This window comes from Triturus cristatus, chromosome 4_2 (assembly GCF_964204655.1).
Source record: "Triturus cristatus chromosome 4_2, aTriCri1.1, whole genome shotgun sequence".
Lineage (NCBI taxonomy): Eukaryota > Metazoa > Chordata > Amphibia > Caudata > Salamandridae > Triturus > Triturus cristatus.
The window spans coordinates 86,340,991-86,366,810 of NC_140586.1; the positions used below are offsets into that span (position 1 = coordinate 86,340,991).

Below are 25,820 nucleotides of genomic sequence, written 5' to 3' on the forward strand. Positions count from 1 at the left end.
GAAAAAAGAAGGGGACAGATCGCAGTAAATGCAAGGGAGGAGCAGCCTTTAGGCATTGGTGTTGAATAGGTAGGTTTTTAGGCCTTTCCTGAAAGCCATGATGGAAGGGGCTGTTCTCAATTGCAGAGGCAGGGTATTCCAAGCTCTCGCTGCTCCAACAGAAATGGATTGTCCGCCAAGCCTGCTATATTTGAACTTTGGTACAGTCATTTGATGGAGATTGCTTGATCTGAGAGGGCGATTGGGGGCATAGGGAGAGAATCTTTTTCTCAGATAGGTTGGGCCTGTTAGGTGGAGTGCTCGGTATGCTAACACAAGAATCTTGAATAAGATCCTTTGTGCCACTGGAAGCCAGTGAAGGTCTCGGAGTGGTTGGCGAACGCTAGATCTTCTGGGAATGTTAAACAGCAGCCGGACCGCAGCATTTTGGATGACTTGGAGGCGATGGATCAGATAGGCTGGGAGTCCGCTGTAGAGAGCATTCGCATAATCCAGTCTGGATAATATCAGAGCGCGAATGACCGTCTCCTTAGCTGATCGCGGAAGCAAAGGAAGGAATCTGCGTAGAGTTTTAAGAGTGGAAAAGCAGATTCCGGTGAATTTTTTCAGGTGATCTTCAAATCTGAGATTATTGCTGAACCAGATTCCTAGGTTTTTTGCAGGTCCACCTGTGGATTTAGGGCTGGGAAAATCGGTGGGCCAGAGAGAATCATAGAAATTATCTGGGAAGGAGCCGTACAGTAGAATCTCAGATTTGCTCTCATTGCACTTAAGTTGAGCCAAGGCCAGCCAGCGGAAGACCGATGATAGGCAAAATTGGACTCTCGTCGTGTCAAGGTTGTTTTTGGGCCATGTAAACAAGAGCTGGGTATCATCGGCGTAGGCCATAATTTTGGCCCCCAGCTGTTCCGCAAGATAGATAAGGGGGGTCATATAGACATTAAAAAGCAGGGGGCTCAGGGTTGAGCCCTGTGGTACGCCAGTTGAGAGTTTTTTGGGAGAGGAAGAGAAAGGTGGCATCCACACTTGCTGGGACCTGTCATCTAAGAAAGATCTCAGCCAACCGAGGGCAGGGCCAGTTATGCCAATGTCTGCTAGTCTGGTCAGTAGGAGGGCGTGAGGGACCGTATCGAAGGCGGCAGAGAGGTCCAATAAAATCAGCGCCGCTCTGCCACCTCCGTCTAGGCACTCCCGGATAGCCTCAGAGACCTCAACCAGGGCCGTCTCTGTGCTGAAGGCAGCTCTAAAACCTGATTGCGCAGGGTGGAGAGCTTGAGAGTCTTCTACGAATCGGTCCAGCTGTGAGAATGCAACTTTTTCGCATATCTTTGTTAGAGCTGGCAGTAAAGAGATGGGTCGGAAATTAGCGGGAGTTTTTGGATCTAGGCCATTTTTCTTAAGGAGTGGTAGCAGTTTTGCCTGTTTCCAGCAAGCTGGAACTATGGCGCTGGAAAAGGAGAGGTTCACTATATGCGTCACCTCTTGGCCGACTGTGTTAGCCAGGCCCGCAAGGACTCTGGCTGGGCAGGGGTCCGCTGGGGAACCCGATTTTAGGGTAGCCAGAATTTTCGCGACCTCAGTTGGATTCACTGGAGTGAAGAGGGCAAACTGATCCGTAGAAGTGGGCATAGTGGGAATGGGAGTAGTCATAGAGGCTGGGAAATTGTTGCATACAGTGAGCAGATCATCTTGGATTTTATCGATTTTTTCCACAAAAAACACAGAGAGTTCTTCACACCATTTTGCCGATGAGGCTAGAAGAGGGTGAGCGGCGCAAGGGGAGACAAAGCTTTTAACAACAGCAAAGATTTCCGCGCTGTTGTTGGCCTTGGAAATACGCCCTTCATAGTATGAGCTTTTTGCCACTTTAATTGCAGCATAGTATTTCTTTTGAGCTGTTCTAAGTTCTTTCTTGGTCTCAGGGAGGTATGCTTGTCTCCAACGTCTTTCGAGTTTTTTGCAGCCTGATTTAAGATCGCGGAGGGTGTTGGAGAACCAGGGTTTAGAAGGGGAGGAGCGAACTCTACAGACGAGACCTGATTTGGTTGAGAGAGCAACACCTTCTTTAATCCATGAGTTGAATACGCTCACTGCTGGTTCAATTTCTGAAGGCAGTGAGGGGCGAGAGGTATCGAGATGGTCACAGAGTGAAGTTAAATTAATTTTCTGTGTATGAGCCACAGATTGGTTGGTCTCAGCAGGGCGGGACAAGGGCCAGGAGAATCTTATTAGCATGTGATCAGACCAGTTTAATTTCTCAGGTTCGGACATATTTATATTAAAATTGGTGCATACTAAGTCAAGGGCATGACCCCCTGAGTGAGTGGGAGCCTTGATCCACTGTTTCAGTTGGGCCATCGCAAACGCATCGTTTAGCCGAACTGTGTCGGATAGATCAAGCTGGTCCACATGGATATTAAAGTCCCCCAGAAGGAGATATGTGGGGTATTTCAGGGCGCGTGGGACTATCATGTCCTCTAGTGCCTCTAGAAATTTTCCTGCGTGGCCAGGTGGTCGGTAAACCAGAGATCCACCTAAGGTAAAGTGAGCCCCTAAAGTGAGAGAAAAATGGAGTACCTCAGCATCAATGGATGGGCCCATAGGGTCTAGAGAAAAGGTCCATTTATCCCGAAAAATGGCTGCTACGCCACCTCCTCTGCCTAGGGGGCGGTCTTGTCTGATAATTTTAAAGCCACGTGGGATGGCAAGTTCGATCACTGGGTTACATGTGACATTGAGCCATGTTTCGGTGACAAAGAGAAGGTCCAACTCGTTGTCACTTAGTAGCTCGAATATTTCATTAGAATGTTTTACCAGAGATCTGGCATTGATCAAGCCGGCCCGGAGACTAGACGGGTCAGTAGCACACTGTGTGGAGGCTGGTAGAGTAGGTTGAGAGCGGAATGAGCATGATTGACAAGTGTACTGAACAGCATCCGCCAGGTCCCATTGACTCGAACAGGAGCAAGATTTAGTGTTCAGTGCAATTAAATGCTCACGAGAGTAGGGAACACGCAGCCGGTTACAGGGTAGGGGGGCAGCTGCAAGGGGGCTGGCGCTGGCCGCGTCCGGGACGCGGACGGGCGCAGACGGGCTTGCCTTAGGCGCGCCTTCGGCGCGCAAACGGCGCTCCCGCTGCGCTCGTCCGCTGCGCTTCCGGTGGCAACACATGATGTAGCCAACGGAGGGGGCGTGGCCTGTGATGTGGGCGTGGCCCAGGGACTCGCCTGAATGGCGTGGTATCGGTCGTTGCAGCCGGCGCTATGCAGCGCTTCACGGCTGTTTCAGGAGGGCTTAGGGAGAGTAGCACACACAAGTAAAAACAATAGATTTCAGGTTTTTTTAAAAAGAGATAGCACACAGAAGCTCCCGGCGTGTGCCTGCGGAGTCCTTCAGTTTCTCGAGGCAGCGCTCACCAAGGCGCGTTTTTATAGGCTGCCTGACGGAGGGGGCGTGGCCTGTGATGTGGGCGTGGCCCAGGGACTCGCCTGAATGGCGTGGTATCGGTCGTTGCAGCCGGCGCTATGCAGCGCTTCACGGCTGTTTCAGGAGGGCTTAGGGAGAGTAGCACACACAAGTAAAAACAATAGATTTCAGGTTTTTTTAAAAAGAGATAGCACACAGAAGCTCCCGGCGTGCGCCTGCGGAGTCCTTCAGTTTCTCGATTAACTACGATTCAGACAGTCAGGATTCAGGTTTTACAGACAGCGGTAGACAAAGCCCTTAGCCAACTTGGAGGACTATTGGGAGGTTATTTTTCCCGCTACAAGACATCAACTAATACAAGGCCAGCTATCAAGGGCAGAACAGAACTCAGGGTTTTTCCTTTGTACTTAGAGGAAATTGCAGGTAGAAGAGCCTTATAGAATTAAACTCAAAGTTTCACTCAAAGAAGTGATAATGGAAGTTACAATTCATCCTGGAGAAATTAAACCCTATAAAAAGCTGCAAAGGTCAATGACAGTCACATTCTTAATTAGACAGAGGTTGGGTTTTTGATGTTGTTCATTTAGCAATTACTGCAATCTGCAAACCACCGCACACTAAAACCTTAGCACTAAAACCTTCTTCTAACCTTATCATATATTGGCATGCTAACCTATGTAGTTTGAACAAAAAACGTTGGCTAGATGGTTTGACTGGATGGTTTTATACAGATATAATAAAGGAATAAAATCATAATTGGAAAATACATATTGGTCTCCTATGGATTGCAATTTTTTCATAGAGCTCCTTTCCATTTGTTGTCCTTTCAAGTCTGCTGGACAGTGGTACAGAACAACGGCACGTATCGGATAAGCAGTGCACTGGACTATATATTTGGAGCTGGTGCGGTCGCTCTGGTCTGCCGTGGCATGATGTTTTTGATTGCCACAAAAAAACATGCTTGCCTAACTGCAGCAGCCACGAACACATAATATGAGTTTTAAATAAAAATAGGCCGAATTAGATGAACATGATGACCTAGTTTAAACTGACAAGAATGACTTAAAAATGCTGAACAAAAAAGAAAAAAAACACACCGGCAAAGTAGGGTTTTGACCAACCATCCATGGGACTAAACTGCCCTTCTTTTTTGGCTGCCGTGTGCTTGTGATAAGGGAAATTGCGATAGCTCACCGTGCAAGAATGGCAAGGGATGAGATGGGCTGGCTCACAGCTCCATACTATATAGTGTGGTGTGCAGAAACAAAATGTCAATGAGTGATGAATACACCAACGGATGAGGAGGGCTAGCTAGGCAAAGCCCCTTTGTATATGCTTGTTGGGTTTTCTATTAATTCATATTTTCAGGATACTAGAAAAAAAATATATGTGAATGCTGTCTCTAGCAAGAACTAAAACATAACAAGCATTGGCATAGCCAATAGGTCTCGCCTTTGGGACCTTATAAGTGTTTAGTTATCCAGCACAATATCCTTGGTGCAACAACATCAAGTATTGCATGGCTAAACACTTATAAGGTCCCAAAGGCGAGACCTATTGGCTATGCCAATGCTTATTTGAGCGAGTGGCTCGTGCAGGTATGCCACTGTGAGGTAGAGATGCTGCAAGTGCTTTTACAGGAGCCCCTGTGACATTGCGGCTCTTCAAAATGTATCTTTGGCCTGGTGTAATACTTCTAGCCCCTATTCCAGTCTTCTCGCACCCAATGCAGCCTTAAATTTCCCAGGTACAGCCGGGGTTGGCACTCCTATCACCCCTGCCCTCCAGTGACACTTTACCGGTCACGGGTGGTGGACGTGGTGGTGGACGTAGTTGTGGACGTGGTGGTGGACGTAGTTGTGGACGTGGTGGTGGACGTAGTTGTGGACGTGGTGGTGGACGTAGTTGTGGACGTGGTGGTACTGGTGGACGTGGTGGTACTGGTGGACGTGGTGGTACTGGTGGACGTGGTGGTACTGGTGGACGTGGTGGTACTGGTGGACGTGGTGGGGGACAACTTGGTGGTGGTGGACGACTTGGTGGTGGACGTGGTGCTGGACGTGGACGTGGTGGTGGTGCTGGTGGACATGGAGGTGGACATGGAGGTGGACATGGAGGTGGACTCTTGGGTAGGAGGGTGCTGGCAGAATGCGGATGGAGAGGAGGATCTCAAAGGGGGCACATGGGAGAGCAGAAAGAGGCTGAATATTAGATACAAAAAACGGCGAGTAGAACACGAAAACAGATTTAACGGGGTGGTCCCTTCTTATAGCGCATGTGAATGTTCCTTAGCACCCTGTATTTAGTAAACAGGGGTACCATGGGGAGATTAATTGATCAATCATCATGCATGATCGCGTGCGATTAATTGATTAATCACGCATGATGATTGCGCGTGGTAACTGGTGTTGTTCGAGTCACGGCGTTGGCTTACCAATGTGTGATTCTGGGCAAATTAGTTCATCTCCCGTGCCTTCTAAAAGGCAATGTGCCCCTGTGTTTATGTGCTCTTGTGTAATGTAACTGGGCGTCTTATAACGGTGTCTACTACTCTTGAGTTCAGTTTGCGCTGTAGGAATTTGCAAAACAAACAGCCAGCAGACCTTGTAGAGCAAGAGCCTAATATATCCGTTCATATAGCGCACGCACGCACAGCAATGAGGGCTCTGTACAGCCCAGTACTGCACACTACACAACAAAACAAATATCCGTTCATGTAGTGCATGCACAGCAATGAGGGCTCTGTACAGCCCAATACTGCATTTAAAATTTAAAGCGCAGTGCTCCGTTAATAAAAAAAATATTTTAAAAAATATGTCGTGCCTGCAAGGAGAGTGGCTCACAAAGAAAAGAAACAAGCCACACCATAGCTCTGGTTGATGTTTGGGAGGTGGGAGGGGTGTTCTGTGAAGAAAGGCATTACAGGGCTCTAGTAAATAAATAAATAAATAAATAAATAAAACAAGCGCGGTACGCGAAAGTGACCGCGTTTGGAGCTGAAAGTGCACGCTGTGCTTAATGAGCCATGACGAGGGAGGAAAGTCACCCTCGCTCCCGTGGACGCTAGACCAGGGCAGAGAGAAGGCGGGACACGCACCGGCCTTTGGCCAATTGCGTGCTGTCTTTCTTAGAAAGACGCATGAAAAGGCCAATAGTGGGTGAAGAAAACGAAAGCACACGCATGAGTGTGTGTTTCAAAGTTTAAAGCCCTTACTAAATGTCTTGCAGAGCAGCGAATGCGCGCTGGCTCAGGCGAGACCTAAAAAAGGAAGTACAGTGTGGCTACGGCTGACAAAGTTAAGATTAGCAGACAGAGGTTTCAGCTCTACGACTTTGCAACATGTGCAAAAATACTGCTTTAAGGTTCAAAATGGCTGATGAAACAATTTCAGTGCAACTAATTTCTTGATCTAAGGTTTGAATATGAAAACCACTGCATAATGTAGCATACAGACATGCACACAACAAGCACCAACACACTAGACAATAGTCACAGAGGTTTTAAGTAAGAAGACTTTGCCACCAGACATTTTTATTTTAAAGCGTTTGTTACAATATACTTTTAAAACAGAGAGCCTATTCACAATAGGCCACATACCCATACATTATGCATTAATCATGTTTGGGAAATGGAAACGTTCTTCAAACTGCTCTTGTGGACGTCTTAAAAAAAAATACGCTTGCTAATCACTCCACTGTGTAGTGTCTGCTCACAGCTGTTGCTACAGGTGGGCGACCCACTGAAGGCTCAAGCCAGATGCCCATCTCTGGTTCAGCTCGAGGTACTCTTGGAACTTTGAACCAAAAATGAAGCAAGTCTTCAGGTGGGTCCGGAGCCCTTCCTTTAACATCGATCACCATTTTTGAAAAAGTCTGGTTTCAACATTATTTTTTTTAAACTTTCATTTTATTGAGTTTCTCACGAAAACAATACACAACAAACACAAAAACAAACTGTGTAAAAGGCAGGATACAATCAATGGAAATACCATTTCTGCATATCCAGGCAGGGTCACAAATAATAATTTATTATGTCATGTGGGTCACAGGAGGCAAAAGACATCCATTGGCCATAGCAGAATGAGGAGCCCAAAACATAAAACCATTTACTCAAGAAGTACACAGACAAATGCTATCACACTTAGTGGACATATAGATTGCTAGGTAGCAAAGAAGGAACAGAATCCTCACATCTCATTTTCCGAGTCATTGCCCAAGCTAGCATCGCCTTTTCAGTTAAATTTATTAAGAAATAGCCTCAAAGTCATGATCGCATCCTCTGCCCTCTCGTCCGTACGCATCAAGTATAATGGGGGTAACCCAGTGCCCCTCAGAACCTGGGTGTATAGAATGAAGTAATGTTGTTTCTGTCAGGTTCCAAATTGCTTTAACACTTAATAAATAATAAACAATGGCAAAAGAAATTCAATTACTCCAACACTTAATCAATGAAGAATTCAATACAAAAAAAAAGAACACACCAATTATGAATAAATCAAAAATAATGTATTGAAATCTTAATTACGGTTTGTTCTTTTTTACATTTTTTTGTGGTTTTTTTGTCCAAATCCATACCCTATTCTCTCCAGTCCACATGAAAGGCAAACTAAGTCCTAGTCAGACTGGATATTCATGTACTTACGGACTTATGTCTTTTGAAAGAGCATTTTTATAAACAATTTGGACAGCACTGTATATATTTCACTCATGTCCAGCACTTTTTTGTCGTTTTTCAAAAAGCTTTGTTGATTGCTTGCGATAGCCTGATTGTGTCATTTCTACACCACAAAAAAATTTAAAGAATAAAAAAAAAAAGTGAATAGGCTTTCAATACATTATTTTCTGATTTATTCATAATTGGAGTGTTCTTTTCTTTTATTGAATTCTTCATTGATTAAGTGTTGGAGTAATTGAATTTCTTTCGCCATTGTTTATTATTTATTAAGTGTTAAAGCAATTTTGAACCCGACAGAACCAACATTACTTCACATTCTCTTGTCCGTACGAGCAAGGCGCATATGAGTCTCCACCACTGCACCCCATTCATGGAGGTCCCTAAGCCAAGAGTCTGTCTGTGGCAGCCTGCTACCCATCTAGCCAATGGCTATTCTCCTTTTCGCTAGGCAAGCTTGTAGGGGATCTTGCGACCCTTGGGTCACGACCCCCACTCCTAGAAGGCAAGCCAGCAGGGTGAGGAGGATTTCAATATCTGTTGCCCTTACTATGGTTGGTACCACATTTCTTAGGAAACCCTGCATTCCAGCACAGGGCAAAGCTAAATATAAAAAAGAAGCTCCTAGCGCCCCACAACTGGGGCAACTAGGTCCTCTCATGGGTGTCAGTTCTGTTGATCTGATTAGTGGCCATGTAGATGTGATGCAGGAGATTAAAATGCAGTAACTTGAACCTGTGGTTACAGGACACCCGCCTCACCAACTCGGAAGTTGGGGACCAGTCGGAATCCTTGATGGGCTCCCCAAACTCCCCGGCCCAGGCCCCATGCTCCGCACAAGCAACACCCTCTGCATTCGCCTGCACCGTGCCATAAAACAGGGTAATTGGGTGTTGCATGTACCCCTATTGGAGCATTCCACTGTACATTGGGTTGGACTGAGGCGCTGCTGGGAACCCAGCCCATATATCTCTTACAGTATGTTCCAATTTGGCATAATGGAGAAAATGACCTGGTCCCACCCCAAACGTCTCCTGTGCTTCCTCAAAGGTGAGGAAGACCTCACCCAGGTACAAGTAACCAGCTACTGTGCATCCTCCAAGCCTCCACTGTTCCATAGACCTATTGTTGTCGATCGCACGGAAGGGTGCCAAATCACACAGGTTGAGCTCCCTGTCAAAGGGGGCACTATGCAACACCCTTGTGACAACAGTCTCCCACACCATTGCTGTCTGTCGTACGAAGAAGTTACATGGATGTCCAGAGTGACACATTCGCACCAATAAAAGCATCAGGGTATCCCCACCAAGAATTTTCCAAGTTGTTGGAGTCGGTCAATCACCTCGCATTGTGCTGCAAAGTGGCTGTTATAATAAACAGGAAGGTATGATAGAGCAAGTCTCCCATCTTCCACATAGCGTTTAAGAACTGAAAACACCTCTCTACTGCGCCTCCCCGCCCACACCAGCTTATTGAGCAGGTTATCCAATTTACGGAAGGTATGCGGCCTAAGTGAAAAAAGCGAGTTTTGGACCAAATAAAAACACTGAAGAAGGAAGACCAACTTTGCCACCGCTGCCCTGCTCATCACTAATCAAGGGATTCTAGTCCGGACAGCTATAGAGGATGCCAGCCTCTCCGGCAGACTGTACATTGAGGCAATTAAATGCAACCTCAGTGTGAGCAATATTAACGCCGAGGTACCGAAAACTCTCAGTCTCCCATCAAAGGTCAAGATCCGGCAGCCGGGTCGAAGGCGCTCCAATCAAGTTCCCGAGCGGAAACAACAGCGACTTACGGACATTGACAGCAGGGATGTGGAATTCCTATAGCCCGACGACCAGGACATATTGTTTGGGGTCAAGGGCAACAAGTTTTAATGTGCATTTTGTCATTGGGACAAGCAGGCCCAACCCCCTGCAGCACAAACCCTTTGGCTGCCAGTTTGCAGTACCCCATTAAGTATCAGGGAAGGGCACTGCCTGCAGTTAAGTTAATATTTGTGTGCATATGTTAATGCTGTTAAACTTGTATTTATGGTTCATTCATTGAAAGCCTTTATTATTAGAATGAGCGCTCTCAGTAAATGCAAGTTCTGACTGCACTACTGACAGTGGTTCCAGTATAAAAATGTGTACAAACGGTTTCAAAGTTTAGCAATATGAGGCTATGCATAATGCTCCCAGAATTTTCTCTGATTAGATGCAAATATGTGCAGAAGCTTGAAAGCAAGATTAATGATTCTTTGCTTTCAATATAAAATGTTACTAAAAATGAAAGTAGGAAACATGTTTTTTTTTGCTAAACTACTGTAAAATTTCAGGTACCATTTCTTTGCAGCATCATTTAGTAAAGTGTGTTGATGCATGTTATTGTTTCCCCAAAATATTCATTAGAAAATCAGTGTAACCAGTTTCAATAAGATTTTGGGAAACATAAAAATAAACAAGCATTGGCAAAACCAATCGGTCTGAAATGGTGGTCAGCTTTTAGTTTTGGCAATGCGTGACTTGTGTTGGCATGGTTTTTGTAAAACCTTATTGATGTGAGAGCTGCCGGACCCTCACCATTATAACAAACATTGGCAAAAGCAAAAATTGTTTCTGGTCTGGTCTCAAAAAAGATCACACTGCCACATTAGTTACTGGCACTGAACAAAACTAATTTGTGCGCTGATATGCTCCTTGTGAAAGAGCAGAATGCTGTCACTCACCGTGAAGCCAGTCGATACAGAGAGAGAATGAGAGAGAATTTTAATAAACACAAAAGGTCGTGGTTAACGCCAGACCAATTTAGGGGCCCAATTATTAAAGAAAGTCTCAAAAGTGCACCCTTGGTATATGTCCTTGCATTAAGGGCAGCAATATGGCTTTCGTGAATTCACAAGAATTTACAGCAGTAGGGAAAGCGATAGTACTCCTAGAAAATATTTGTGAATTGCATTTTAGCATGAGCAAATATGCATGTGTAGATTTGCTCATGCGAAAACCTGAGTGTTTGCAAGTTTATTTTCCCTCCAACCACTTTTTTCCCCATTTCTGGAAGAAGGTTTACTTCTGCCATTGTCAGGAGTAAATTTCCAACATTTCTCAATATTGGAAAAGATTAGAGAAGAGTTGTTGAAAACCCTTAAAACATGCAAGTTAGTAGGTTCGCACAGACTCAAAAGGACATTCCAACCCTTGAACTATTGTTTACCACTACCTTCAGTTCCAGTATGTAGACCTGCGGAAACGTAGCAACATAAAGGGATTGCTAGTATTCAAACACTACTATGGTATGAGCCCTGACATAATCAGAGAGGCTATATAAGAGCTCTTATATAATGAGATGGCTGCCATAATTTGTCGCCGCACAACATGGCACCAATGGGACAAGTGGATTTTGTTACAGGACAAGTAGATTTATTAAGCAACCTGCCCCACGGACAAGTAGATATTTTAAGAAATTCCACACCCCTGAATTGACATTTTAGAGGCTGGACACCTGTCCAAAAATAGAGAGCAAGCACATCAAGACTGGCACCGATCGTTCCCAGGTGTGGACATAAATGAGTGGGTCATCGGCGTATAGGGAGATAATATGTAAGGTGCCCCTACCTGAATTCCCCACTGCTCCAGTTCCCTAAATAACATTAAGGTATTCCATTTGAGGTATCTCAGAAAATTGAAACCTTTTATTGACGCTGCCGACCTGAAAATGGCTGTCCAAGCTTTAGTCATCTCGAGGATTGAGTAGGATTGCACAACTCTAGCTGGGCTCCCTAAGATCTCAACAGCCCCACTAAAAGCCTGCCTCAATGCTGCAGCGAGAAGCGCAACGAGTACAAGGAAATTTGACCACATCACTCCATATCTGAAAGCGCTCAAATGGCTACCGTACGAGGCAAGAATTCAGCTAAAGATGGCGTGTATTATACACAAAGCTTTACACTACAAAACACCACTTTATCTTGCACAGAAAATCAAGATTTCTGGAGGCTTTAGATCATCGAGGGGGAGGGGGGCACAGATTTCCTACTGAAACAAGCAATTTTCCGCAAGAAAAGAACGTATGATAAAGCTTTCCCAGGACCGGCACCAAGAATTTGGAATGCGCTTCCACCAAATATTAGAAGAATCACCTCGGTCTCGCAATTCAAAAAAGAGGCTAAGTCCTTTCTCATGAGTAAATTTCTCCCTTAACTACGGCCATTTTGTGACTCTTGAGACAGTTCAGCATCCCTGAATATAATATTGTTAGATGCGTGAACAGGTGGAGATAAGCAGGATGACTGTAATGCGAATATCAAACAAATGGCTCCTGTATAGCACAAGTCAGTGCGTTTTCATCGAGTCTCACCCATGGACCTCAGTCAGGCCTGCATGGATTCCCAAATCCATACGCTAGATTCAAGGATGATAGTTTATGAAGATACGCACGCTAGTCAAGGGCAATAGCTAATGTTGATACTTCCATCAAGCAAGTTGTTTACTGATATGTTGCCGGTAACTGTGCATCCAGTCAGAATCCAGGTTTTCTTTGGAAAGGAAATTCATTGTACATTACTTTTTATAAGCAAGTATGACATGTATTACTATAACCCTAGTGGAGGCCTAGTAAGATTGAATATGTTATTAACGCAAATTTGTAAAATGTGATCAAAACTGTTTAGTGCTGAATTGTAAAGTGCTCTGACACCCAGGAATGGGTCACGTTCGCGCTATAGAGAACACAAAAAAATAAAATAAATAAAGGTCAGGGGTTAAATTACGAGAGGAAATAGCAGGGGAGATTGGGTCAACCCTGTCTAGTCCCTCTCCCCATGGCTCTGAGAGGTCACCTCCAACTCTAATGCGGACCATAGAGATGGTTTACAGAAGTCGCACCCAGCTAGAACACAGGACCCAATCCCAGACCCTTCAGAACTGCAGTTACGTAGCCCACTCTACTATATCAAAGTATTTTCTTTTAAATCTAGGAAGACCAGGGCCAGTTCCCGGTTGTCATCGATGATCTTGTGGAGTACATAAGTAAGCCTTCGCAAATTGAACGCAATACTGCGTGCCGGCATAAAGCTGCATTGATCTAAATGTACTAACTTTTGAATGGCCCCTCCCAGTCTAGTTGCAAGCAAATTAATTGATGACTTAATTGAGCATTGCAAAGGGTCTGCAGAGGGAATCCTGGTTTCGGCATAAGATAGACAACACCCTCCCTCATGGTGGGCGGAAAAACAGAGAGCATTCTAGTGGTTTGAATGCACAAACAGGAAACTTGGGATCAATCCCGGCTTCCTCCTTGAATAATTGTATGATCCACGTCAGTTATCTTACCTCACGGAGCCACCTTTTCCATTACGTTTGAGAGCCACTTGAAATATATGAGATCAGGAAGTGTGCTGTACAAAAACCTCCTTGTTTACGTTTTAGTAGACTTTAATGTTGCGCCACCTATAGTAACAACCTAGGCGACATACGGATACCTGACAACGGATTTGCCTCTTAAATCACCAATAGCATCGTCGTTAGGAGAGGGCATGAATGAATGAGCTAATGTCTGGAAATTCTCACTGCTAATAAATACGACTCAATTAAGTGCCAACTATGACGCCGGCTGGGCTCTTGTTATGGCCCTTCGAGCCAAGCAAGGCTTGGCCCCTGTACAGAGTCACTCCATTAAATGGGCCCCCAAAACAGTGTCACTTTATCGGTCAAGAGCTCACGGCGCACCACTTCATCCAGGCTGTTTAATACGTCACTCCTTCAGAAGCATCTCTTGTTAGGTGTCACTGTATCTAATAGGGCTTTCATAAGAGGAGTTTGGGGTCCTTCACCGGGTTATCATTTGTTCCACACTTTTCACGAGTTACGTAAACAACGCTATTGGGTCCATTCATTGCCTTTTAGAAACTGCACGCCAACTGCGTGTATCTAGTTTGTGAATTGGAAGGTGACAACCACTTCCCCGTCTGTACTTAAAGGTGACGATGCGGAGGGCACTTAAATATCTTCGAAAGCTGTTTGACACCCCCTTTTCATCAAGATCATCAGCTAGGGTGGGGTGATCCAGAGCCTATATTCACAAACAGCACCTAAGGAAACAACGTAGGCTAGTGCTATACTAACTGGGGGTCATTAAGTGTCTTGCTCAGCTGTTCTACTTCCACCCGGTATGCACGTACACAAGTGCTCCGAAGGCGCTGCGCAGACCAATGCATGGGTTAGAAGACCGCGCATCCAGCGTGGCACATGCGTACTCACCTGCCCACGAAGTTCTCGAGTACGGAGCTCTTGCCGGCGCTCTGCCCGCCCACCACGGCGATCTGTGGCAGGTCTAGGTGGCAGGACTGGCCCAGGGAACTGAAAGCATCCTGCAGCCTGTTCACCAACGGGATCAGCTCCTCCATCCCGCGGTTCCCCATGGCGGCAGCTGCTGAGGCGGCAGGTCCCGCGTGACGTCACACGCCCCCTGCAAACCCGTGACGTCAACGGACCAGGATATGCCGGTGTCCCTTTTACTGTCTGTGTTGTGTGTTTCTTTAATTCCAGGTCGACAACTGTTCCGTTCAGCCCCTTCCCTCTAACACAGCTCCCGGAAAATAAATAAATAAATTAAAAAAAACTGCCGCTCCTTAGGTTAGTCCTACCGCTCCGCCCCCTGGCACCACGTCTGCTTTGCTATTCGTTGACTGCTCCGTCAACAAGTGCTACTTGCCTTTTCCATTGGACAGTCATTGATGTCATTCAAATTTGATGCTGAAGGGGCGGGATTTAACCGGCGAGGGGAATGGGTCACCCGTCAAAGGAGGCATGCTCGTTATTGGTCGGCGTCCTGTGTCAGTCAGGTGAAGAAGGCGTTCCAGATCACTTCCTTGTAGGCGTCATTGCACAATGCTAGTATTGGCCCAGAGTTTAGCTTTCGCTCACATGATTTGTGCAGGACAGCACAACAGCATAGACGAAGGACCAACTGATTAATCGCACGTTCACTTCCTATATTTAGGGATTTTTTTAAATTATATTGTCTACAGTAGCGCTACGTGCATTTGTAATCTCCCCGTTCCCGCTAGTTTTGAAATATATGGACCGTTTTCATTTTTTTTCAAAATATTCCAAGATAGGAGCTAAAAAAGGCTCCCGAATTTTTGGGGGTAGAGTTGTGCATTTTACAAATATCATAGGCCAAGAATGGTAAATTAGCATTGCAAACTTTTGCAGAAATCTATGTTCTCCTGAGAATACAACAGAAGTCACATGGATGTTAAACAATCCTAGCTGGCGCACTCTGCTACAAGAACAAACAGGTTGCTAATTAGGAAGGAACCTTCCCATTAATTTTGGGCATCTATCGTAGCACGTTCCTTTTGACATGTAGAAACGATTGGCAGGAACACTAACGAGTTTTGTTTTCAGCTAGTACAATTTAACTGTGTTTGATAGGTTTGTGGCGTCATCTCGTACCTCTCAACTCACCTTCATTTGTAAAGTGACAGAGCTGACAAGTTTTCAGTTTTGTGTGTGAAGTTTCCATATTTCTAGTGTACCCTATGCACAGTATTTCAGTAACCGAGGTGTGATATGAGTGATGAAACTTAAGCTTGAGCTCAACAATGCAGTTATTATGTCAGTTTAAACCTTCCTTCAAACTAATGGTGTACAAATGACTTTAAAACACATGAACACTTCTTGAAGTGCTTCTGCGGGGAAACAAGCAGCAGCACCTTGCCCCTACTGTAGCGACTTTCCCAGCCCGGGAGCATGTAACAGACCGCACCACACACCAAGCTCTGGTTTGCACGTTTTTATTCTTCAGCATGCAACCGTCAACTGAACGCACTGCATCACAAACTTTATTAACCACACCCAACAGGTTATGTAATGCTTGTAAGGGGTCCGCCAAGGACCACTAGGGGCTCGTACACACAAACACAGGACACATCTCCCACTTTGTTAAAGAAAAACTGTGAACAAATATATTCATATTTGTAGTATAATGAAGAGCTCTCAAAGCCAGGTGGATTTTCCATGTAGGTTTATTGAGAAACAGGATACATGGTAGAATGAGTAATCCTTAAGTCAGATAGTAATCAAGAAGGTAAGTAAAATCCCAAGTAAGAGGGAAAGCATGAGCCCCACCAGGAGCAGCCTCTCTGCTGCTCAGCACATCCACCAACTGATTCATGCACGTAAACATTCCGAACACCAACATTTTATCAAGCAGTCATTCTGGCTGAGCAGCAGGATACCACATATCTCCCTCTTTTACAACGGAAAGGAAGGAAGTTTCAAAAGGCAGCAAGAAAATGAGAGGATAGAAAACTGTAAGATGGCATGGAAATTAAAGATGGAAAAAGCAAGCAGAAGAAGTAAAATGGACAGGAAGAGACAGGAAAGACAAGTACAAACAACTCATGAACCATCTTCCTTTCCACCAGAAACACAACACACACACCCATAATACAGACAAAAAGAAACCAAGTACTAGGATCATGTAAGCTGGCCAGGCAAACACGAGGAAAGTACAGGGTGCTAGCAAGAAGTTGAAGAAGTGAAACAACCAAAGAGGTAAAGAGAAAAGGTGGAAGACAGCCGTAGACGGAACAAGGAAAGAATGGCTGCCCTACACAGAAGTAGAAGCATGGGAAAAAGTCCCCAGAAATACAGCAAACAACGAGGTGCAGAGGTCACAGAAACAGGAAAGGAAAGGACAGGAAAAGGGGAGGCAAGCTACACCAGAAAACTTCCCCCAAGACAGGTTGGGGTGGAAAGTGTGGGAGAATACCACACGGTACAATGCAATACTAATACAGTAACTGCAGAACTACCCCAAACAAGAGCTGGGGTGGAAGGTGTAGGAGGGACCCACACAGCACAACGTACACATGTAAAATGCAGGAAAAGTAGAATTGCCCCAAAAACAGGTTGGAGTGAAATGTGTGGAGGAAGACCACATGGCAAACATAAACTCAAGAAATGCAGTACTTCCATTCCCCAGGGAGAGTAATTATGCCACCATAGAAAAAAAAGCTTTAGCAATCAAGTGGGCCATAGATACCTTACAATACTATCTTGAGGGACGGGAATTCACTTTATATACAGATCATGCTCCCTTAGAATGGTTAGCCCGAAATAAAGGGAACAACGAAAGAGTTCTTAGATGGTTCCTATCACTACAGCCCTATCGGTTCCACACGAAACATCGAAAAGGAACAGAATAAGGGAATGTGGACTACCTGTCTAGGTTTCCTCAGAACCAAAACCCTAGTAGTAAGACAGCAAGGGAAAGGGGATGTGAGAAGGCGGGCGTAAGGACCGGACTCTTACGTGAGAACATGGAGCCCCGATCCAAACGCGCTGGTTCGCTATGAGTCCGCTGTCCACAGTTTGACAGTACGAAGGTGGGAATAAGGCAGCGAAACAGACCCACCTCTTCTATGTCCTTACAGCGGGATTCAAAAGCAAGACCGGAAGTAGGAGGAGATAACCCCGGAAATGATCGTCAACTCCCAATGAAAGAGGAGCAGAACGAGGGAGGCTGGTCTTTTTCTGACATCGTAGTGGCGAAAAGGATGACACAGAACGAAGAGTCTCAGAGGAGTGAAGACGGCAACCCCGCGGAAGAGAAACGGCGAGACGAGGACGTTGGTCGAGACGAAGAGGAGCTGGAGGAGCAGTGGAGCGAGGAGTGGTGGTATCCGCCGGAGGAGACTGGAGAGCGGCCGCAACTCAGGAGAGTTGCGGCGGAGCCGACTCCGGGGTGGTACTGACGGAGCAGACGAGCTGGAACCAGCCACCTACAACCTCCATCCTAGCTCATCAAGAACAGACCAAACAGAGGAAGAAGAAAAACCCTGTGCTGCACCCGCTACCATTTCTTTTTTTTTTATAAACATTTTTATTGACATTTTTAGTTTTCTTCTGGACAGAGAATAGAACAACCAAACAAGCAGATCGGCACCGGTCAACACACCCACCTTGCCCACCTTGCCCACCAGCCACCCCCCCCTCTCTTTCAGTACACAAGGAGCCTGGTCCATAAATATTCCGTGGTTGGCACCATCGTCCCCAGTATATACCATCGCCCATGCCCCTGGGCTGTACACACCTTCCTCGAATCGTGTAGGACCCCCCCACTCAGCCACCTCTCTAGAGACCCCCTTCCAGGCCACGATATTTCCGCCACCGGGACCGCACCCTGTGAAATTTTTGGGGGCAGCCCCGCGCCTTGTACGTAACCCTTTCGGCCGCCATGTATAAGTCAAGACCCCTCCTCCATTCCTCTAGTGGGGGTGTCAAGGGCGCTCCCCAGTATTTAGCCACATCCCTTTTTGCCACCACCAGGGCCAGCACCAGGAAGGTCAGCAGCGGGCGGGTGAGATCCACGTCATGTGTCATGCCCAGCAACACTAACTTGGGGTCCTCCTGCAGTGGAACCTCCAGCACCCTACCTAGCTCCCCCAGGATCCCCCGCCAGTACCCCTGAATCTGTGGGCACAACCAGATTATGTGATAGAAGTCCCCTCCTTCCCTTCCGCATCGTAGACATGACGTGTCCCCTATCCTCCCCATTTTGTACAGTCTGAGTCTGTCAAAATACGTCCTATGCAGAATATTGAATTGGATCAGCCGCAGCCTGGACTTCATCGCCACGTCTCGCGGATGCATGAGAACTGTATTCCAGTCCACCTCGTCCATTTCACCCACATCTGCCTCCCATGTTGCCTTAAGCGCCCCCACAGTATCAGGCATATTGTTCATAAGGGTCCGATACGTGAGGGACACCGCCCTTTCCACAATGTGTCCCTGCAACAGTCTCCCCTCCAGTGGTGCGTATTCTGGGAGAGAAGTAGTCTGTAACCCCTCTGCCTGCCAGGCATGCGTCAGCTGCGCGTATTTGTAGTACTGCGTGGGGAGAAGTCCAAATTCCGTGCGGAGCATCGAAAAGGACTTCAGTTCCCCCCTCGCTAGCACATCCCCCAGTGTCGACACCCCGATGGTATCCCAGTGTGTGAACCCTCTCAACTTGTTCAGTTCTGGTAGCCACATGCAGTGCCATAGGGGCGTTTGTCTACTTAGTTTCCGTTCCCAGCCAATCTCCCGGGTCGCCCTTTTCCAGATCGCCAAGGTGATTTTTGTGGCCGTCAGTAACTGTCCCGTACCCTTACCACCATATAAGTAGTAGTTATACGAGTGGGCGCTCATGACATACCTCTCCAGAGCATACGTTGGGTGCATTGCTGGGGCGTGGAGCCAATCATTAATGGACACCAGGTGTTCCGCCCAGTAGTAAGCCTCAATGTTGGGGAGCGAAATCCCCCCGCTATATTGGTGCCGTTGTAGGGTTTTTAGCGCCACCCTGGGTTGCTTGCCTAACCAGAGGAAGCCACGTACTTCCGAGTCAATCTCCCGAAAGATCCGCCTAGGAACCGGATAGTATTCATTCTGGAGCGCGTACAGGAACCGGGGCAGCGTTATCATTTTAAACATGGCTGCACGCCCTAGTATTGTAAGCGGCAGCCGACGCCATCTGTGTGCGTCCTCCACGAAATTGATCAGGACCCTCACGACATTCTTGCTATAGGAGACAGCCCGATCCAGTGTTATGAACACTCCAAGATATTGAAACCCAGCCTTCGTTGTCTGGAGCCTGTCCGGGAGGCACGGCCAGTGCTCCCGTCCCTCCGGGTTGTATAACACCGACTTATGCCAGTTAACCCTATATCCTGAGTGGGCACCATACCGTTCCAGCTCAGAAAAAATTATCGGGATCGTCGTGTCGGGGTGGGTAACATCATCCGCATATAGGGATATTTTTTCCTCCATGTCATCTAGTGGTCCCTTCCGAAAACCCCTAATCCCCGGATGTCGTCTGACCTGCGCCGCCAGTACCTCTATTGTCAACGTGAAGAGCAGGGGGGACAACGGGCACCCCTGCCGCGTACCCCTACAGATAGGGAATTCCCCCGACGTGACCCCATTGACTCTCACTCGTGCCCTCGGGTCCGTATACAGTAAGCTCACCCACTGGCGGAAGACAGGTCCGAAGCCCATGCGCCCCAGAACTCCCTCCATGAAGGGCCAATGCACCGCATCGAACGCCTTCTCCGCGTCGAGGGAGAGAAACCAGTGGGGATCCCGTCGGCCACTCACCGCCTGTAGCCAGTTGTGCGATCTCCGCAGATTTAGTCTCGTCGCCCTACTGGAGAGAAAGCCCGTCTGATCCAGGTGAACCAAATCCGGGAGCACCTTCTGCAGCCTGAGGGCCATCACCGTCGCCAGTAATTTCACCTCGGTGTTAAGTAATGAGATTGGGCGATACGAGGTGCACTCCTCCGGCGGCTTCCCCTCCTTGAAAATCGGGACGATCGTGGCCAGTCTGAGATCTGGGGGGAGGCACCCCTCCTTTCGTTCCCCCTCAAGTAATGCCAACATATGGCGAGCCAAAAGATCCGCCGTTTGTTTAAAGAATTCCGCCGGGAACCCGCTTTCCCCACCCGCAACTTGGCCAGCGCCTTTTTAACCTCATCTAGCGTAAAGGGAGCCTCCAGCTCTTTGAGGTCCCCGTCCGCGAGCTTCGGTATGTCTAGATCCGCCATGTACTGCAGCGCGTCGTCTTGCGAGCCTAAGGCCCGAGCTGCATAGAATGCCCGAAAGGCTTCCGAGATCTGGGCATCAGAACTCACCAGATTACCCCGCTCATCTCGCACCTGCTCTACCCATCGCGCATGCCGCTCTTTTCTGCTTAACCACGCCAGCAACTTGCCCGACTTATCTCCGACGTCATATAGACGGTGGAGTGTCGCCAACGCCTGCTTTTTGGCTTCTCCCGTAGCCAGATCCCTATACTGCCTTTGAGCATCGAGCAACCGGCGCAGTGTCTCCCGCGCCTTATCAATGAGATATTCCCGTTCCAGCTGAAGTACCTGACGCTCCAGCGTCTGCAGCTCCCTTTGCCTTTCCCTCTTCTCCTCCGCAATCCTATCCTGGACCCTACCTCTCATGACTGCCTTCATGGATTCCCATAAGGTCACCGGCGACGACACCGAGCCCACATTTTTGGCTAAGCAGACTTTGACATCTGCGCGGATGCTCTTCAGCACCTTCGGGTTCTGCAGGTCCCACGCTGATACTCGCCACTGCCCCCGCCCCGGTACCCTGGGGGCCATTGTCACCATAAGGGGAGAATGATCCGACAAACCCCTCGCTTTATACTCAGCTAGAACCCCCTCATTTAACATGTGTCGCGCCATGAAGATATAATCCAACCTGGAGTACACCTTGTGGGCACCTGAGAAAAAGAGTACTCTCGCCGTGTCGGGTGTAACCAGCGCCATACGTCTGTCAGACCTAGAGTCGCCATCATGGTGGCGAGGGCCGTCGGAGGCTGGTCCCTTCCCCTGTCTCCCGTCCTGTCCAGCGCCGGGGCCAACACATCGTTAAAGTCTCCCCCAAGCACCTGCGTCGTATCTGACGTGTCGAGCATTATTTCGGCCACGCCTTTTAATGTGGCTACCTGGAGCTTAGGTGGGGCATAAACAGACATTATTGTGTATTCCTTCCGCCTCCACCCGCTACCATTTCTGACAATAAAAAGAGCACCTTTGGAAAATATATTCAGCCTCCTCGTCTGTTTATCCGACCTGCCCTCCCACAATGGCAAAAGGATTTACGTCTGTTTTCGTGAAACTCACACTTCTCTGCGTTTAGTGTGAGATGTGCATCAGCAAGCAGACGGCATACTTTTTCAAGGCTTCGATCGTTGTTTACATGTGCGACCAAACAATTGTATAAAAATGTCCAAATCTTGTAGTGGGGAATCGTCTTTCCCTAAGTGTGTTTTAGCAACTTGTTGCATGTTAAATCCGGAAAGACTGCGCAGCGAGGGAGTTTCGAATACAAAAGGGGCATATCATACCCCAAGACCATGTGACTACTAAAACTAGAAAATAACCAGTGGATTTATATGAAAAATATGTGACGTGGTCTAAAACACACTTAGGGAAAGACGATTCCCCACTACAAGATTTGGACATTTTTATACAATTGTTTGGTCGCCCATGTAAACAACGATCGAAGCCTTGAAAAAGTTTCTGTAAAACGAAACACGTGTCGGCTGCCGGTTCAACGCTTAAAAGGAGGATTGTCACACCAAGCTGTTTACTCCTGTTTATATTCTTACTGTTTTTTAAATTCAAGATTGTGTTATATATTCTTATTAAATTGATACAGCAAGAACTGAATTGATGTCCTGCTGGTACTTCAGATTCACCTGTTTAAACAACTGTATGAATCAATATAAAATTGAACAAGAGTGCCAAGGTTTATATATCTGTTTTACGTTTTCACTGGGTCTGTTTGGGCTTCGGTGTTTTGGCACCTTAGGTAGTGGGGTGCAGTCATCTTAACCTCGAGGGGCACCAATACTTGGATACCTATACGGAATGCACAAAGAGAATAGATGTGCTACCAATTAAACCACCACTGCCATCTGTAAATATTGTAGAGATCAGTCTCATGTCAGTAGCAGTATCTAAACTTAATAAGCATGCACTCGAAGACGTACCTTAGAGGACATGAATTGGCGCTGTATTGTCATTTTCTTGTACCGCATGGACCCTGCAAAGGACACTTGACTCTGCCAGGGCGTAGAAGCTGCCCAGGTGTACACCTTTGTTTTCGACAGAGTGAGACATGGTATCAAAGATAGTTCTTTGTACTTTTCTGCCGGCATGATGTTTATCCATGCACTACTGTCTATAATGAAAGTTGTAGGGCAACCATTCACCTTGAACGTGATTTTAGGACAATGTCCAAACAAACTTTGTTGCTTTGTGGCGATTCTTTTTATATTTGTGTTCTTCTTTGCAAGTGGCCAATCCTACATTTCACATGTCAGTCTGTGACTGACACCACCATCCCACGTCCATCTTCCTCACTGTCACTCGATGATGACGTTAACAAACCTTTGGAAGATGAATTTGATAACGATTGACTTCGTTTTGTTTTCACTTGCCTTTGTAGATGTTGCCAATTGGGCTTGTGGGAGTGGCTAGAGTGCTTCTTGAACTTTCTGGCATTCATCTTCTCATCTCTCTGTGATGCACTTAGTTTCTCTTTTGCTTTGCAAACCATTATGAAATGTTTTTCTTTCCTGCTGCCTTTGCATATCTGTTCGATGGCGAAACATTTACCTTCATTTGGAAATGAGAACCCACAGCGGAAACACAATTTCTTTTTCTTCTGCGACATCACTCTGTGGGCCTTTTCCTTGTGTTTCTGCTTCCTTTTCATACTCAATGCTGATTTATTTTGGGATGTTACAGCTTCCATATCAGCTGCCGGTCGATAAGCACATTCTTCAGCTCTTGCAGCCATGAGCACTTCCTCCAAACTGAGTGTTTATCGCAGCATGCGTCATCAGAATGAATTGGAGAGGCAACCATCAATTACTCGGAAATGCATGGCTTCTTCATCACTGAATTCACTAAGCTTTCAGTGCTTTGTGAGAATATCAAGTCTCTCAACAAACCAATCCATCGACTCACCAGGTTGCTGTTTTCCTTGGTTAAAAATTTACCTTTCATAATCAACATTGAACTTGGCTTCCAACGTCTTCATGATTTGACGTATAATACTTCATCAGCTTGTGATATCTTCTTTATCACTTCTTTTACTCCGTCACCTGCAAGGTTCTTTAAGTATTTGATATTCTGTTTATCATCTTCTTCTATAGCATCTATGAAGCGTCAAACATTTCAATCCATGCAGTCCATTTGGTGCAAGTATACTGTCTTTTGGCAGTATCGAATGGAGGCAGTGGTGTCAGGAAGATGGCTGTGCTGTATTTGGTGCTTTTCCAGTCTTCCATTTGTTCTAGCATATGTTGTTCAGACAGCGTTTGTCTTTCCAAGTCCCTTGCCTCCATGGCACCTCTGCAAGTATCAGCCTGCTCACTAGTACGCGGGTCGTCACACCCAAGCTAAAGTCGGCAGACGCCATCTTCCTTCTTCACAATGAGTAATGATTTTGCTTCTTGCACATGCTCTTCACAGCTCTTGACTTTATGCATTTTGCCTGGCTGTCGCTGCCTTTAATGTTTCTATGTGCCTGGTCATCTGTGCCTTTAGCTCTTTCCTGCACCTGGCTGTCGCTGCCTCTTCTTTGTACGTTGTTGTCACTGTATTTAGTGTTTCTGCTTTGTATCAGTGCTGGCTCTGTGTTATGCTGTGGTGCAGGATCTCTTCTTTCGGCCTACCAATAGATTTTTGGCATGCTTACGGACCTCAGGGGCCTCTCAAAAGTTGCACTTTGACTCCACATACACCAACGGTAGACCGATTCTTGGGGTGCACGTGGCACGCAAGAGCAGTTTGCTGGACCACAGCAAACTCTCAGTGAGAGCTGTTTTGTATCTTTGGGATCACGTATCCTCTGACTTGTTGTCAGTTGTAGCTTCTTCCTCAGCCAGGGAGCATGTAACAGACCACACCACACAGAGAGTTCTGGTTTGCACATCTTTATTCTTCAGCATGTAACCGTTAACTGAACGCACTGCGTCACAAACTTTATTAACCACACCAAGCCACACCCAACAGATTACGTAATACTTGTAAGGAGTCTGCTGAGGACCACTAGATGTATCGTACACACAAACACAGGATACAACACCTACGTCCTTTATCCATGCCCCAGACATTACCATGCTTTAAAACTGTCACCAACCTGATGAGTCACTGGAGACAGAGGCTGGCTCATTCTTCCTTGCCTGTCCCGGAAGTCAGTTATAAAGTTAGAGCAATTACATAAATTTAGTTTCCAACCAATAAAAAAGCACTTCAGACTTTCTTGGGAATGGTACAGTATTATCGTAGGTTCGTTCCTGGATATTCCATTATAGCTGCACCCCTGACCAATCTTTTAAAGAAAGGAACACCCACTGTCAGGTTCCAATATCCCACCAAAGAAGCAATAAAATCATTCCAGACTCTAAAGGAGAGTATCACCTCCGCCCCAATTCTAACCGCCCCAAACTTTACAAATGTTTTTGTTATACAAACGGATGCTTGTGACGTGGGGATAGGAGCTGTCCTCGCTCAGAAGGATGATGAAGGTGTTGAAAAACCTATCGGATATATTAGCAGAAAATTATTTCCCTGTGAGACTGCTTATTCCGCAATAGAAATAGAATGCTTGGCCATTAAATGGGCAATTGAGAAACTCCCTTATTACCCTGAGGGTAAACCTTTTGACCTATATACAGACCATACACCCTTAACCTGGTTAAGCAAAAACAAAGGGAACAATCCCAGGGTTCTTAGATGGTTCCTCTCATTACAACCCTTTTGATTTGAGGTGTTCTATAAATCAGGTAAAGACCTAACAGGGCCAGACTTCCTATCATGTTTTCCCCTTTTTCCCGATCTGGTAAATCCAGGGATGTGGATATGTCACCAACCTGATGAGTCACTGGAGACCAAGGCCAGCAAGAAGAAAACGGAGGAGCCAGGCAAGCAGCGGAACAAAACAACAAGCCAGTTCCTGAGGAAGCTAACGTCATGGTCGAGGAGAGAAAGCCACCGGAGGAGTGAAGTCTCCTACCTGCCAGCTGTCTCTGGAACCCCGCAGCATCCCAGAAGGGACGTGGCTACACCAGGTACGTGCCCAGTTCCTAGTTAGGAACCAAAGGAACATAAAAGAATCAGGAGAGAACAGGGGGAACCAAGTGTAGAAAATGGAAAAGG

The 25,820-nt window shown here is 46.5% G+C and overlaps 1 protein-coding gene across 4 annotated transcripts in view; it reads right to left on the bottom strand.

Annotated features, from left to right (window-relative positions):
- The window catches only part of DNM2 (dynamin 2), a 752,889-nt gene extending 738,188 nt beyond the window's left edge, over nt 1-14,701 (bottom strand). For all 4 annotated transcript variants that reach the window (XM_085600673.1, XM_085600674.1, XM_085600670.1 and 1 more), the window contains exon 1: nt 14,341-14,701. In XM_085600673.1, coding sequence (XP_085456799.1) covers nt 14,341-14,501 — 161 coding nt within the window. In that variant the 5' untranslated portion in view covers nt 14,502-14,701. The remainder of the gene's footprint in view (nt 1-14,340) is intronic.
- Nucleotides 14,702-25,820: the final 11,119 nt, after the last annotated feature.